Source organism: Mauremys reevesii, linkage group 1 (assembly GCF_016161935.1).
Source record: "Mauremys reevesii isolate NIE-2019 linkage group 1, ASM1616193v1, whole genome shotgun sequence".
Taxonomy (NCBI): Eukaryota; Metazoa; Chordata; order Testudines; family Geoemydidae; genus Mauremys; species Mauremys reevesii.
The window spans coordinates 313,538,070-313,555,533 of NC_052623.1; the positions used below are offsets into that span (position 1 = coordinate 313,538,070).

Genomic DNA, 17,464 nt, shown 5'->3' on the forward strand with positions numbered 1-17,464 from the left:
AAAGAAGAGTAGCCCAGTTGGTCAAGTACAAGCCTAAGACCTCACTTAAGAGAGGTTCAATTCTTTGCTCTACCACAGAATTCCTGTTCAAATCGGTTAGTCTCTCTGGGCCTCTCCATTTGTAAAATGGGAAACACCTCACACAGAGGTGTTGTGAGTAGAGCTGCACAGACAGTTTTTTGTTTTAGGGGCTGAACCGAAAAATAAAAATAAATCAGATTCAAATCAAAACCAATTTTAAAAAAATTCATCAAATTGAAAAAACTTGAAAAAAACATTTCATTTTGAATTGACCAAAACTTTTCATTTGATTCAAAGCAATTTTTTCCAACTTTTTCATTTCAGTTTGACTGGTTATGAATGTTTTTTCACCCTTCTTTGTGTTTTGTTTTGTTTTTTATTTGGCCAAATTTGAAAACAAAATGCCATTTCAAAATGAAAAGCTGAAATGAAACATTGACATTTTTTAAATGAATCATTTAAAATTAAAAAGTCAAAGTGAAATGTTTAGTCTTTTTCCTAATGTTTCTTATTTTATTTCAGCCAAAACTATTTATTCAATCTGACCTGAATTTGTGAATAGTTTTGGTACCACAAAAGTACATTTTTTTGGTTAAAACAAATCATTACTTTTACTGAAACAAATTCACTTAGCTCTTATTGTGAGACCAAATGCATTAAAGCGTTTATGATACTTGGATGCTATGGTAAGAGGGACTGTAAAAGTACTTAAGATAGGTATTTAGATAGGCAGAGAAGGACCCCAGAACCCAATCCTAGGTAAAAGGTTTGAGCAGAACTTTTTAAAATCTTACTCTTTTTTAATAAAGCCAAATCCCTGGAAAAGAGGTCATTTGGACTCTGCACAGCGTGTAGAGTGCATTTGTGGAGTAGTCTGAGAAAGATGCAGGCTCAGAAGATCCACATAAACCATATTACAAATGTTAGTTTCGCTTTAGCCACAAAAATCAAGGATCCCAGTAACGAGGATTCCACTGCACCTTTAACTTGCGCTTGGTCCTGCAGTTCTTTTCCATGCAGAACTCCCATTGGTTTCACTAGGAGTTTACTGTTGGAAGACCAGGTTCAAGGAGTTTGTTTCCCTATACGTTTAGATATTATAGCCTATATAGGACAGTCTATTCAGACTTGTAGGAACTTTACACTTCTCAAGCACTAAGGGGGTTGGAAAACCGCCCCCGGATTTAGAGTGGCTGAAGTGGTTCCCACCCCCCCACACTCGATCAGGAGACACACAGATTAAGCGCTGACCAGGTGTTTACCACTGGAACACGCAGTGCATAGGGCACCAATCAGGAGAGGGGGCGAGAAGTTGGATTATGTTAGTACATGCGCATAATAGAATGATTTATGTAACCATTATAATAAAAGGACGTGGAAAACCCCCGCTTGGGGCGCTCCACTGGAACAGACTGACGGACTTGGCTTTATTTATTGCAACACAGACTGTTGTTTGTAAGTTCAAGTCCTTTGGCACATAGTTCTGACCTGCCTTTCACAACAATGGACATTATACTATATGGAGAGAATGTGGTCAAATATTTTTTACTAAAATATGGGCTCTGTAATCCTTTGACACACACATATATATACACACACACACATATGTATATATATGTGTGTGTGTGTGTATATGTGTATATATATATATATATATATATATATATATATATATATGTGTGTATATGTGTATATATATATATATACACATATATATACACACACACACACACACTCCAGTAGCATCAATGGGAGCTACAGGCTAATATTCATCCAAACACACTCTAGTTCCAGTTCCATTATCCTTGATCAGGAAAATCTCCCGTTGGCTTTAGGAGGCCAGTAGGAATCTTTGATTTTGTCAAAATTGGGTCTATTAGGGACAAATTAATGTACTGTAAATGTCACAGGACTCTTAGACCTGTAGAAGCCATTGTGCTATGTTCAAGATACAAATGGAATTATAATGTAGAAAGCTTAGTGATCTGGTCAATTTCCCCAATAAGCTAATGAGAGTTGTGCCTCCAGGAGAGAATAAATCTCATAGTGACTACTCTTATTTTATTAATTATTTAGACTTTGCCCTGAAATCACAGTGTTCGAGGGAAGGGTGGTTAGGATCAAGTGTCCCAGTTTGGAACCATTTTTATTACCACTGCTAGTTATACCAAGTGACTAACCTAGACTGTAAAATCTGCAACGCAAGAACTTGTCTGTCCCTATGTCCAATAAGGTGCTTAACATCACTTTTAGGAGATACAAATACATAATAATAATGATGATTTTTTTCCTTTTCTTACATATCAGTGCACACAGGGGCTGTTTGACTTGCATGTACTATTTCCATCTTCATTCCCTTTCTTTATTTCTCTATGTGCCCTATTTGCTCTACATCTGTCATTTTTATTCTACATTTTTCACTCTGCTTATTTCTTTCTTTGCTCTCCATTCTGTACATTGATCTAATTTGTTTCTTTCTTCCAACTCTCAGCCTTACTCCCTTTCAATTTTCTCCCTATCAGGTTTTGCTGGTACTCATGATATTACAGGAACATGTCATTCAGAAGATTTTTTTTAAATTAAAATGATACAGGAATGATTCCTCTCTGGAGGAACACATCCAGTCTGATTTCAAATGTTCAACTGTAGGAACTGGGGGATGTAATGCTCTAGGCAGGATTCTGGCTTATGAATCTAAGGTCTTGTAACCACATAAATGTCCCTAACTATGAAAAATTAGGATAAGGGAGGAGGGGAAATACATATAGGCAGAAACCTCTCTTCATTGATGTTTCCCAAATGTTCTTTAATTGAAGGTGATATTTACTTCCAAAGCCACTAAGTCTTTCTTGCCTTCAGTGGTCCTATGCAAATACTGAGCAAATTGACCATCCTTGAGTTTCGGCCACATGAATTTGCTCACGTATAAGCATCGAAGATCAGAATACAGTTCCTTGTCTTTGTTTTCAATATCACCAATCAAGTAGTTTACATTACACACTTATAACCAGATATATTCTGCTTTAAACATCACAGCCATTTAAAAACTACCAAGGTCCAAAACAGCATCCCACATGGTCACATTTTCCCTGTTATCTCAAAAAGGCCAAACTGAATATCTGAAACAAAATAGCTCCTGGGCTGGAATCTTGTATGCCAAGTATTAGCCTCAAACAAATTTTTACAGCGGGGATACTTAACCTGTAGGTAGAGCTTCATAATGGGAATACTGCCAGACCCTTGACTACAACCAATGCTACTGGGCACCAATATAATATTTAATTTACACTTCTTACAAAGCTAGCAATTTTTTGTTAATCTCACCACCTAAGTGAAAATCTCATCCCAATTCACTGCCCTCATGAATTCATCAATGGTCTTTTAACCACTGCTGTGATTTTCAAGTGGAAATAATAAAATGGCAAAAGTTAAATATTAATATTTAGTTCTTGCATTGTGCCTTTCTTTGATACCAATTACAACTTGAACTTCACCTAACTGAAAAAGACTGCAGACTTCACTCAATTAGCAGTAATAGGATTAAAACATAGCTTTGGAACTGAAGATTTAAATAGAAAAAAAACCCTGGCAAATACTTCATGTACCAAATTAATCTCAAAATAAATATGCAGCCTTGGGTAAAAAAAGTGGAATGTAGAATGTTGGAGGGGAGGGGAAGTTTTCTTTTTGACAACTGCTGCAATTTACAATTTGTGGATTATGATTCATTTAGAATAGTATTTTTCTCCATTTGGCCTAAGCACTCTTGAAATAGATATTGCCAGTCAAAGAAGGTTTCCTCACACGCAACTGTGATGCAACTTGTTATGCTGAAATAGTGTCCAGTTTTGCGCATCACATTTTTATTTATTAAAAGGATTTTTTATGGTGCTTGTCTCTGTGAAACTGAAGCATCACACAGACATACATGAATTTATTCTAACACCTGCCCCCCGAGTATTCGTTTACCCATTTTACAAGTGAGGTGCAGAAATTAAAGCTGTGTATCTATCTGCACTAGAGAATTGAAACACTGGTATTCGAGCCAGTGGACAGCACTGATGTGAGTACCATCAGTATTGCATGTGTCCATATTACCCATGCAGTTTTGGCTACACATTTACTCTGCATCTACACTTGCTGTGTACTACACAATTGCAGTTTCTGTCCTCTGTGTACCTACTGCACAGTTCCCTGAATCTTCCCTGAATCAGTGGGTTGAGGGAGATTTTTGAAGGGCTTTGGGGTGGCTTTTGGCATTGTGGCAGAAGATATCAGTTTGCCATAACTCACTGGGAAGCTCCCATCATTGTCTGCCCCTAAGTACCAGTGCCATTTCTTGTCCTTGTCTCAAAACAGAGGCCAAGATACATAGTCTGTGTTCATTCCTTGCTCAGCAAGAAAGGTTTTGCGTGGAACTTCAGTAAAGCAGTGATAAGGAGGCACGTCATCTGCAGCAAGGCAGTACAAGTAATACATGTAGAGATGAGGAACAAAGACCAGCAGCTAATGGCATTCTGGTTGTAATGGCCATGTGCCCCCAGGCCTGGAATAGCTGACTCCATGCAGTATGGTATAGATGGTCCAGAGAACCACAGTGACAGATGAAGCAAGTTGCTCTAGACATCTGGAATGAGTAGCAATGGCTCTATAACTCCAGAATCTGGAAAGATTTTTTTTGTAGCTCATTGGCCCCAACCTAGTCATGTCAGACCAACCAGGATGAGTGTTCTACTCGCTATAGAAAAGTAAGTGGCAATTTCCTGAGGGAAGCTGATTAACCTGGTTGGTTACTGGACATTCGGGGAGCGGGTTGGGGTTAGGAAGTTCATAGTGGGCAATGTTGTCAGGAAAGTGGACAAGTCAATACATAGCATGGCCAATATGCCAGAGATCAATGAGGCTTTTGAACAAACATGATAGCTTCTGCTTGGGCAGTAGAGACAATAGGAGGGATGAATACCGGAAGCAAGTGGAGGTTAAGGAAGTAGAAACTTCTTGGGGCAGAGGCAAAGAGGTACTCGAGGATACATCTACCCTTTTACAAATACTAATGACAGCATTCATGAGGACCAGGAAAATTCCCTCTCCAGCCGCAATAAAAGGCTGCATACCTGTTGCAGAAAATCTCTTTGTCCACCAATTTCTTGTTCCCCTGAACTAGCTTGGCTACAGCCTACATTGTTCTGTCTGGTTCTTGAGTCCCACAGATAAATTATGAGATCATGGCAACATTTCAGTTGTATTCCAATGTGACTTCAAGTACTTCTGGAGAATATCTGGGATTTATTTTCTTCTCCTCATCCTTCTTGCCCCTCACGACTGCATTGCAAGGCACCTCAAGCTGAGTGGAAGGGTGATTTGCAAAGATTTGGTCTTTTTTTGGAGGGGGGGGGGGGAAAGAAAGACCTTTTTTTCTGGCCTGACCTATTACTACTGTCCAAGGCTTTGTTATTGTTGACCCTAAAGTCCTTTGATCTCTGCCAGAAGATAATAGTTATGCAGCACTATTTGTACATTAACGTGACTCTGTGCCATGAAGATCAGAAAGTAAACTAGACAGGCAACTTATGTGGTTGGATGCATTGAAGAGGAAGAATGTTTGCATCTTTCAGGCTATTACACTATGCTCAGCCTGGCACTGGACTGGCAGAGATCACCAGGACAGAGGAGGACATGATCGTTAGCATTGCTCAAAGCAAGCCTAAACTAAACAGTGGTGTGAATACCTGTGCATCAATGGAAATAATTGTATTTCTGGGGTATGAGATTTGTGACTGGCATGGCAGGGAGAGCAAATGGTGGTTAGCATATCAGATTTCTCCAGTGTAGAAAAGGTCTAAGTAATTTGTTAATTGTGTGAACAAAGTATCTATGGCACTATCAGGAACAGAAGCCCGATTTTCCAAGTTCTACTCCAGTGACTTAATTAGAAGACCTTCATTTCAAACTTTTACCTTTCAAGGGACATAGATTCAACCACCTACCAAAATTATAGGCTCAAACCACTGCATGTGGGCTCACACCACTGACCAGTGCATGAAGACTTCAGGATACAAAAGTTTATCTGGATAACTTTCTAGCTGACAGATCCCAACAGGAAAAAGCAAAAAAAAAAAAAAAACCCAAAGAAAAAGATCAGACATTTAGAGATGATTGTCATTCTTTATAAAGATTAAGGGACTTGCAGCTCTTAAAAACTGCATTCCTGTATTAATCCAAAGGCCAGCCATTGTACAAGCAGCCACAGTGCATGCTGCCAGACACTGCTTTGCTTGTGATCTGAGGCTTGACATGAAGGGACCACCTTCTCAATGGGAGAGAGTTCATTCTTCATATTGGATCATTCTTGGGCCCTCAATAATGCTCCATTTTATGGCAAATATATAAAATTTAATTTGAAAAGAACAATGTTTACCCATGATTTGCAGCCTGAAAAGAGCATAAAAGAGGTGATGAGTCCTTACATTCATGTTTGCACCAGTTGGAGTGGGTAGTTGTAATCTGTGCATTTTGGGATAGGGCTTAATTATGGTTTCAGGTTTATGGATATTTTAGAAAACAAGAAAGCTCTTATAAGAAGAGGAGTCGGTCAAACTGTTAGATGAACCTCATGTTTGATTTGTTAAAGGAGCCCTAGGTAAACTGCTGAGCTAACAAGGTGAAGCTCAGAATAATGTATGAGGACAAAATGGATTTTTTAATTTTAATATATTCAAGCAGGAGAAAATAAATAATCCTGATTCTTCTAAGGAGGTGGGCAACCATAAACACATCCAGTAATTTCAATGTTTTCTGGAAAAGTCAAAGCTGGTTTGCAGTCATCTGAGGAAGACCAACCACTGTTAATATGATTACTTTCACCTCCGTACCTCATTATGCCTAGATCTAGCCTGAGAGCTCAGTCTCTCACTTTCATGAGTAGTATAAAATTCTGCCACAAAATTTAAATTAAAAAAAAGCAATTATTCATTGGATCCTAATAACCAATAGTTTATTTCCCTACATTTGATTTTTTTTATTCAGCGATAGTTCTGACATCCAAAGTGTCAACTAATTGCACTGACAATGAAATGGGATCACCACAGCACAGCCTTTATGCATTTGTCCTAATAAATGTCAGTTGAAGCTCAACCACTCACTTCACTAGATGCTAATTTAGACTGAATACCACCAGCTTTCTAGAGAGAAAGATTTTGCTTTAAATAAGATTAATCTCACAAGTGAAGTGTAACTTTCTTTTCTTTATAATAAAGGCCTTTGGTTATCCATTAAATCTGAATTACAGGTTTAACAAACACTTGCATAAGAATCATTAATATTATCCTTCAAAATTTGATATAATTACTAATTCAATGAATGCTACTTAATAGCTTGGAAGTCAGGTCTCTTCAAAAATTCAGTTACCATAGCTTTTGCCACAGAGCAGCAGTACTGTAATTGCAAAGCTCTTTTTCACTATGCTCCTTCAACTTAGCTTTCTCCATACAAGTCCAAAACTTGAGCTGGTGTTTTTCAGATATATCACTAGTGCAGTTTGGTTGGTGCCCTAGTCCATCACACCAAATGCCTACTGTTCATACTCTTCTGATCTGCAACTTCACAGGCCTGATTTACCCTCATTGTCATAGACAGGTGGAAATTGCACCTCCCTGCACCAGTGAAACTGCTGTAACTCAGAAGATGGATTCATGACCAGGAAGGGCAGATGGTGTTTGCACCATCACTCTCTACTTTCACTATGGGAGGATAGCTTTACACTATGTTTGCAGTATCATAGTCATGTTGGTCCCAGGATATTAGTGAGAGAGGTAATATCATTTATTGGACCAACTTCTGTTGGTGAGACAGACAAGTTTTGAAGCTACACAGAGCTGCTCTTCAGATCTATTACCTCACCCAGCTTGTCTAGCTTTAAAGTATGGCTGTCCTGGATGATTCCATCTGTTGGACCCTTGGCCATGCTCCTTCTGGGCTAGCACCACCCATTTGTGGTGTATACCAGTCAGCTCCAGGACTCTCAGCAGAGAAGGTTTGTGGTGCGCTCTTGGTGGACTTCCCACCCGCCACTAGAGACTCTGAACAGGGGATAGGCTGGTGGAAAGCAGCATATCCTGTGGCTGGATCAAATCTTTTCCTCTCCTGCTCAGCTCTTTCTTCTACACTGTACATCACCTTTTATACAAAGTGCTTTACAATCCGAACAGTTGCCAGTTTTACATCCTTAGAGAAGTATTTCATAAGAGAGAAATGACTGTAAATTTTGAAAAGACATGATCCAGCATCAATGCTTCCTTCATCTGATGAAGGTGAAGATCATGCTGAACTCTCCTTTTCAGTAGCAGAAACGAGCTAGATTGGTAATCTCCATGCTTTGGGAATTATTGCCCAGAAGTGGGTCAACAGGTATCAGGAGCTATGTGCAGAAATAGAAATTACAAAAATAAAAAGGTCCAAAGAATGGCAACAAAAATGATGATGCATATGGTGGGACTAAAGGACTTCACATGAGGAGGAATTAAAAAGACTAGGCCTATGTAGTTTGGAGTAAGAGACATAACAAAGGTATTCAAATTAATGAATGAGATAGAGCAGATGAGGCAGGAACTATTATTTGTCCTCTCCCATAATGTAAGCAGAAGCTGAAAGATAACTAATTTAAAATGAATATCATACAAAAATAGATGTGAACACATATATCATTAACTTGTGGGAATCATGGCCACCAGATATTATTTCAGCAAATAGCCTGGCAAGATTTTAAAAAGAATGTAACCACAGTTACATTAGCGTGGATAACTTCATATCATATAGGTTATTAAACTGATCATCAGCTGGAATCAGGAAGAATTGGGCCTTCTATCCTCCCTCAAAGCAACTGACACTGGGCACCTGTCAAAAACAGAATATTGGACTAGGTGGATCATTCGTCTGTTCCATTATAGATAACCCTTTGCTCTTGTGTGCTATTATTGTAGCTATGCTGTCACAAAGGAGGAATTGCCTTCAGCACAGCTATAACAGATTATGCAGACTCTATAACTGTCTTGTACTTGGATCTGACAAACTTTTGAGCCGGATGCACCATCCAAACAGCAATGTATTTAGGCTATATCTGTCTATCTATATGGGGGAATCAAAGCAGCTGTTCTATTAGCTTCTGTGTCTATAGTAAGGTATGGAGACGTGTCAACAATAAGGTGGCTATGATTAATTATAAAAGATACATTCTCATATAGTGCAGACTCCCAAGTGTTTGGCCCAGTATAGTGAGAGTGGGATTTTGTGTGAAGTACATCATGCAAAATGAAGAAAAACATACCACACCACCTGTGGAATTGATTTGATGGGCCATGCACTCATCTCACTGACAGCAAGCCTGAGTGCCCCTGCATTCATGCAGTGCCAATTAGGTGCACATGCAGAGCATGCTCTACCTGAGGAACGGGAGCTTCAAAAGGTGAAGCTGGCCACAAAGCAGGGAGAAGTTTGCTCAAGAGGAGAGGCTGCTAGGTAGCCCACTAACCAGGGCAGCCCAACCTCTCCCCCTCATTTAGGGCAGACAGATGCTGCAGCCCTGAGTGGGGGTGCTCTGGACATCTGCTTTCCCTCAGTGCCCTGTAGCTGGACCTGAAGTCCAGTGCCACAGACTGGAGGTAATTAGACTCTGAGAAGACAGTGGTAGTGAGCACAACTCCAGTGGGGAACAGTGAGCTTGCCCAGGATTGGGGTTCCAGAGGGTAACAGGGACAAAGGACTTAAAGAGATGACAGCAGAGCCCAGGCTGAGAGCTGGCTGACTACAACTGTCTACAATTCTTGAGTATCAAGTTTTTATTTCATTTTTTTCATGCATACCTTCAAGAACCCTGAAAAACCTTCAGCTGGTGCATTTTATCTATTTAGATTGTAGTTTCTTTGCGGAAGGGAGTCTCTTACTATGACTCTATGGTGTTTAGCAAACATGGGGACCAATCTCACTTAGGACCTCTAGGCAGTACTAGATTACAAATAGAAATCATAGAAATGTAGGACTGGAAGGGATCTCGATAGGCCATTATCCAGACCATCCTTGACAGATGCCTATCTAATCTGTTCTTAAAAACTTTACAAAAAGTGCTTCCACAACCTCCCTAGGTAATTAGTTCCCGTGTTTAATTACCCTTACAGTTAGGAAGCTTTTATTAATGTCTTATCTGAATTTCCCTTAATGTAATTTAAGCCCACTACTTCTTATCCTGTCCTTAGTAGTTAAGGAGAACAGTTTATCACCCTTCTCTTTATAAGTGCAACCTTTTACATAGTGGAAGACTTACGTCTTTCCTCAGTCTTCTCTTCTCCAGACTAAACAAACCCAGTTTTTTCAATCTAACCTCATAGGTAGGGCTCCGGGTCTGTCACAGAGGTCGCCCTGGGCAGCTGGTCCTGGGTCCGCCCTAGCAGCAGTCAGTGTGGCTGGCCCCAGAGACTGCCTGAGCAGCAGTCCCAGAGGTGGCAGCAGCAGTGGTGGGTGGGTGGGTGGCCCTGGGAGCAGCTGGAGTGGCTGCTGCTTGGTGGCCCCTGTCAGCTGGTGCTACTGGCCCTTAGCAGCCCCCCCACCCCGAGCAGCGGCCCTCACCCCCAAGCTAAGATTTACTCAGAGGTATATAGTACAAGTCATGGACAGATCACAGACCGTGAATTTTTGTTTATTGCCTGTGACCCATCCATGACTTTTACTAAAAATATCCATGACTAAATTGTAGCCTTACTCAGAGGTCATGTTTTCTAGACCCATAATCATTTCTTTTTCTCTCCTCTGGACTTTCTCCAATTTGTCCACATCTTTCCCAAAGTGTGGAGCCCAGAATTGGACACAGTACTCCAGTCGAGGCTGCCATGGACTCACAGGTCGTGCCCACTCTTGGCCCTGTGTGGTCCGTGGGGGGAACCCCCTTCAGTGAGACAGCCCTTCTCAGGCATCCACTCTATCTCAGGGGTTAAGCCCCTCCACCTCCTGGAGCCACACCTCTCTGAGCCTTAGCATGCCTGTCTCTCTCCGTGAGTCCCCTGAGGGAGTCCACTCGCTCTGGACCCCCAGGGCCTCCACTCCGAAAGGGAATAATGCCACGTGTTCTCGAGACTGGAGTGACACTCAGCCAGTGTAAAACAGAAGGGTTTATTGAGCGTCTGAACACAGCATAGGAAACTCAGGGCCTGGCCTCCCTCAGCACAGCATACCCCCTTAGTCACAGAGGCCTTATCATTGCTGAGTAGACTGGAAGAATTACTTCTTGTGTCCTGCTTACAACACTCCTGCTAATACATCCCAGAATGATGTTTGCTTTTTTTGCAACAGTTTTACACTGTTGATTCATATTTAAATTGTGATCCACTATAACCCCCAGATCCTTCTCTGCAATCCTCCTTCCTAGGCAGTCATTTCCCATGTTTTTATTTGTACAGTGGATTATTCCTTCCTAAGTGGAATATGTTGCATTTGTCCTTATTGAATTTCATCCTATTTATTTCAGACCATTTCTCCGGTTAGCCAAGATCATTTTGAATTCTAATACTGTCCTCCAAAGTGCTTGCAACTCCTCCAAACTTCATATCATTCGTAAACTTTATAAGTGTACTCTCTATGCCACTGTCCAAATCACTTATGAAGACATTGAATAGAACTGGACACAGGACAAATCACTGCAGGACCCCACTGGATATGCCCTTCCAGCTTCACTGTGAGCCATTTGATGTAAGGGACCAGGGTGTAGGCGGTCTGGCCTAGCATTCACAACTGATCTGAGGTCCACACATCAGGGACAGTAGTCAGTTAGCAGGGGTTGGAGGAATTGCTAGAGCCAAGTTCAATAAGCAAGAGTCGGGATCAAAGTCAGGCTGGGGTCAGAGACTGGAGATCAGGAGACGAGGTGAGATCTGGAGTTGTAGCAGGCCTGAATGACAACTTTGTGGTGAACTCTCCAGGGTTAAGTAGGACACTTGGTCAATCAGAGGGCTACAGAGTACTATCACACTGTGTCCTTTAGGCAGTACTTCCTGAGACACCTACTGCCCATAGTGGTCCCTGGATGTTTCTCTGCATGGTCTTCTGGTGGCACTCTGGGAACATCAGCCATCCCAGGCTCTAATCCATGGATCCTTACGAATGGTAACTATTCTCTGTGTACAGTTGTCCAACCAGCTGTGCACCTACCGTATAGTAGGTTCATCCAGACTATGTTTCCCTAGTTTGTTTATGAGAAGGTCATGTGAGACAGTATCAAAAAATCTTTCTACTGTCAGTGTACATCACATATAATGCTTCCCTCCCTATCCATAAGCCTTGTTACCCTGTCAAAGAAAGCTATTAGGTTGGTTTGACATGATTTGTTCTTGACAAATGCATGTTGACTGTTACTGGTTATCATCTAGGTGCTTATAAATTAATTTTTTTGATTATTTGCTCCATTATCTTACTGGGTACCAAAGTTAAGCTAGGTTGTCCTCATTGCCCTTTTTATAGATAGGTGCTATATTTTCCTTTTTACAATCTTCCGGGATCTTTCCTGTCCTCCATGAGTCCTCAAAGATAATCACTAACGACTCAGAGATCTTCAGCCAGTTACTTAAGTATTCTAGAATGTATTTAGTCGGGCCCTACCAACTTGAAGACATCAAACTTGTCTAAGTCATTCATAACTTGTTCTTCCTTCTTTTAGCATCAGATCCTACCCCATTTATGCTGATGTTCACCAAGTTAGTTGTCTGATCACTGCTAACCTTTCTGGTGAAAACTGAAACAAAGGCATTTAACACTTCGGCCATTGCTCTGTTTTCTGTTATTGTCTTTCCCTCTTTATTGAGTAATGGGCCTACCGTGTTCTTGGTCTTCCTCTTGCTTCTAATGTATTTGTAGAATGTTTTCTTGTTACCCTTTATGTATCTAGCTAGTTTGATCTCGTTTTGTGCCTTGGCCTTTCTAATTTTGTCCCTACATGCTTATGTTTGTTCTTTTTACATTCATCCTTTGTAATTTGACCTAGTTTCCAATTTTTGTATGACTCTTTTTTTTTTTTTTTACTTGTAGGTCACTGAAGATCTTCTGGTTAAGCCAGCATGGTCTCTTTCAGTACTTCCTATCTTTCCTACACACTGGCACAGTTTATTCTTGTGCTCTTAATGTCTCTTTAAAAAACTGCCAACTCTACTGAACTCTTTTTTGCCCTTAGACTTGCTTCCCAAAGGATCCTACCTACCAATTCTCTGAGGTTGCTAAAGTCTGCCTTCTCAAAGCTCATTGTCTTTATTCTGCTGTTTTCTCTCCTAACAGTCCTTAGAATCATGTGAACTCATATTTCCACACAAGCGGCCTTCCACCTTCAACTTCCCAATCAGTTCCTCCCTATTTGTCAAAATCAAATCTAGAATAGTCTTTCCTCTAGTCACTTTCTCCACTTGCTGCAATAAATATTTGTCTCCAATGCATTCCAAGAACTTATTGGATAATCTGTGCCCTGTTGTATTATTTTTCCAGCAGATATCTGGGTAGCTGAACTCCCTCATCGCAACCAAGTCCTGTGTTTTGGATCATTTTTCTAGTTGTTTAAAAAAAGCCGCATCCACCTCTTCTTTCTGGTTAGGTGGTCTATAGTAGATCCCTACCGTGACATCACCCTTGTTTTTAATTTATTTTATCTTTACCCAGAGACTTTCAACAGGTCTGCCTCCCTCTTCTATATCAACCTCAGTGCAAGTCATCAGGGGTAGGCAACCTATGGCATGTGTGCCAAAGGCAGCAAGCAAGCTGATTTTCAGTGGCACTCACACTGCCCGGGTCCTGGCCACCGATCCAGAAGGCTTTGCATTTTCATTTAATTTTAAATGAAGCTCCTTAAACATTTAAAAAACCTTATTTACTTTACATACAACAATAGTTTCGTTATATATTATAGACTTATCGAAAGAGACCTTCTAAAAACGTTAAAATGTATTACTGGCACGCAAAACCTTAAATTAGAGTGAATAAATGAAGACTCAGCACAGCACTTCTGAAAGGTTGCTGACCCCTGGTACACACCATTGATATACAAGGCAACACCTCTTCCCTTTTTTTCCCTGCCTGTTCTTCCTGAACAAGCTATACCCTTCTATACCAATATTTCAGTCATTTGAATTATCCCACCAAGTCCTGTGATGACAACTATGCCATAGTTGTGATCATTCACTAATATTTCTTATTCTTCCTGTTTATTTTCCACACTTCTTACATTAATATACAAACATCTAAGATGTTCATCTGATTTCTCCTCTGCATTCCCTCTTGTTTCTCTTTTGTCCCTGCTATGATTGCCCATGTTCTGAGCCTTCACCCAGGCCTCCCTGTTTTGAACTCACCTGTGGGCTTTTGTCTTCTGCCCCCATCAAACCAACCTTACAGCCCACCTCCCTAGGTTAGCTAATTTGTATCTGAAGATAATCTTCTCTTTCTTGATAAGTCGATCACATCTCTGCTCAGCAATCATTCTTTTTGGAACAGCATCCCCTGATCAAGGAAACAAAAGCCCTTCTAGTGATATCTTCTGCACAGCCAAGCATTCACCTGCAAGGATGTGTCTGGCTCTGCCTGGGTCCCTGCCCTTGACTGGATGGATCAATGAGAATGCCACCTGTGCCCTCACCTCCTTCACCCTCAGTCAGGGTCATACCTTGCAATATCATTAGAGCACACATGGATGAGCAGCATGGGGTAGTAGTCAGGGGGCCGGATGATCCTTGGCAAACCTTCCGTAATGATTCAGATATGGGTCCCTGGCAGGCAGCATACCTCAGGATGCCAGGTCAGACCAGCAGATGGATGCAACCATCCACCTTAGAAGGGAATCACAAACCACCACAACCCTTTGTTTCCTTTTGGGAGTGATGGTCGTGATTCTCCCCTCTTGGGGGTACATGGCTTCTTCTCCTCCTCCATCTTTGGGGGAGACTCCTCATGACCCTTATTGCCAAGGCAGCATACATACTATTTATCTCTATGGAGGGTGGATTGGGAGCAGGAGTGGAGCACTGCCTATTGCCAGAAGTAATCAGCAGCCAGCTTCCTCCCTGTGAAGTAGCAGTTTCTCCGCTCTTCCCCCCACCCCGCACTCCCAGTGGTGCTATTGCATTGCTCTCCAGTTAGATTGCCTCCTCAACCATGCAGGTCTCCATATGCGTATCTTGAATGAATTCCTCATGTGCACAGATACTCACAGCCTCACCACCTCCTCCTGACGCTCTCCCACCTGCTTCTTGAGAGATTTTACCAGTAGGAACCTCTTACACTAGATGGTCTCCCCAGCCCGGCTTTCTATGATGGGGAAATGCAGGCTACAGTCTTTGCAAATCCACACCAGGACCTGGGTAGAGGTATCCATGGTCAGATTCTCTGTAAGGACACAGGTGCAGGAGACAGGAGCAGTGTTGGCATTGATAATGCTGCCTTTCCAAACCATGATGATTTTATTCTCTCTCCTTCCTACAAACTTCCTCTCAAACTCCCGTTTGCTGGCCTGTTTGCTAGCTCCTCTTGGTCGATTAGTGTCTTACTTTTAAGCCCTTCTCTCCTAGGTCAACCCTGCCCCCTTATCAACACACCAGTAGAAGGGGAGTCACAAGGATGATCAAGGGTCAACGGATAGAAGGCTGGAGCCTTGCTAGTCCACACTCAGCTAGTGCACACTTGCTAGTGCACACTCAGCCTCTGGCCCCCTGTCCTACACAGTCCTCAAAAGCACAGTCCCCAACAAACCACACTGTAAATTTTAAGCAACCCAAAAGAGAAACCAAACAGACAAACAAGCTCACTCACCCCAAGATTTAGTGCTTGCTCCTTCTTCATTGGGGGATCCCCCTCTCAGGCTCCCGTTGCTCCCCCCTGTTCACTAGCTAAATAGGTTACAAACACTTTGACAGAAAAGGCATCGCCATTGTTACTAAGATAACAAAATATTTTTAAAAGGCTACGGTTCGTGCTAAGTCGTCATATTATATGCACTGATCTGTTTATGAACATGACTACTTTTGTAAAAGGAACTTGCTGATTTGATTGCATCACAAAAGACCAGGGGCAGGGGAGAAGGGGATCCCACTGACTAAAACAGGAAGTAAGGGAGGGGAGAGCATGGCTCTATCCATTTGCTGCTGTCAACTGCTATCTTAACAAAAGAAAAGATACTGGATACTTCTTAAGTAATACTTAACTTGTGTATTATTAACAGGAAAACCACCCAAAACATTACTGACTGGTTAAAAAAAAAAAAAGCAAATTCTGGGGAGGATTTTCTACATGGTGTCATGATGCTAGACAGGGATTTTCAGAAAAAATGCCTGTACAGCACAGTCCAAGAAAAAGGAAGCAGCCTCACAAGCAGGGGGGAGGAAATGCAGGCATGATTGTATGAAAAACCCCTCTCAACGTCACAAAAACAAACCCAAAGTTGCTTATTTTACACTAGTTTGGCTAAGCTGACTACAGAATGACCCCCCCCCCACCCGTCACCCCATACAACAATATGGGTCACCTTGCTTCCTACTCCAAAGTTCCTACTATCATATAATTTTTTTACACTTAGATGTATGAACTTAATTTAACATCCATAACTCCAATCTGAATAATTTTTCTGTTCTTATCACGCTGTTTTTAGATGCAGCTCAGGAATACAGTTTTCCCTGCATTCAAACTGACCACTTAGAGTTACACAACAACATAAAAATGGCCATACTGGGTCAGACAAATGGGCCATCTAGCTAAGTATCCTGTCTTCTGACAGTGGCCAATGCCAGATGCTTCAAAGGAAATGGAACAGAAGAAAAATCAAGTGATCAATCCCCTGTCATCCAGTCTCAGCATCTAGCAGTCAAAGGCTTAGGGACACCCAGATCACAGGGTTGCATCCTTGACCACCTTGACTAATTGTCACTGATTGACCTATCCTCCATGAATTTATTTAATTTTTTTTAACCCAATTATACTTTTGGCCTTCACAACATCCTTTGGCAATGCATTCCACAGTTTGAATGTGCATTTTGTGAGGAAATACTTCCTTTTGTTTGTTTTAAACCTGCGTCTCTTAATCAGGGCTTTTATTAGCAGCAGGACACCCTCCAGTGCAGTGATTCTCAAACTAGGGCTGCCACTTGTTCTGGGAAAGCCTCTGGCAGGCTGGGCCAGTTTGTTTACCTGCCGCGCCTGCAGGTTCAGCCAATCGTGGCTCCAGGCCAATGGGGGCTGCAGGAAGGATGGCCAGCATGTCCCTCGGCCCACGGCGCTTCCTGCAGGCTCCATTGGCCTGGAGCAACAAACCGTCGCCAGTGGGAGCCGCGACCGGCCAAACCTGCAGACGCGGCAGGTAAACAAACTGTCCCGGCCCGCCAGGGGCTTTCCCAGAACAAGCGGCAGCCCTAGTTTGAGAATCACTGCTCCAGTG

General features: G+C 41.8%; 1 protein-coding gene across 1 annotated transcript in view; it reads right to left on the bottom strand.

Moving 5' to 3' along the window:
• Nucleotides 1-16,014, bottom strand: part of TFEC (transcription factor EC) — a 132,439-nt gene extending 116,425 nt beyond the window's left edge. The window contains exon 1 of the mRNA XM_039520364.1: nucleotides 15,847-16,014. Coding sequence (XP_039376298.1) covers nucleotides 15,847-15,876 — 30 coding nt within the window. The 5' untranslated portion in view covers nucleotides 15,877-16,014. The remainder of the gene's footprint in view (nucleotides 1-15,846) is intronic.
• Between the last annotated feature and the right edge of the window lie 1,450 nt (nucleotides 16,015-17,464).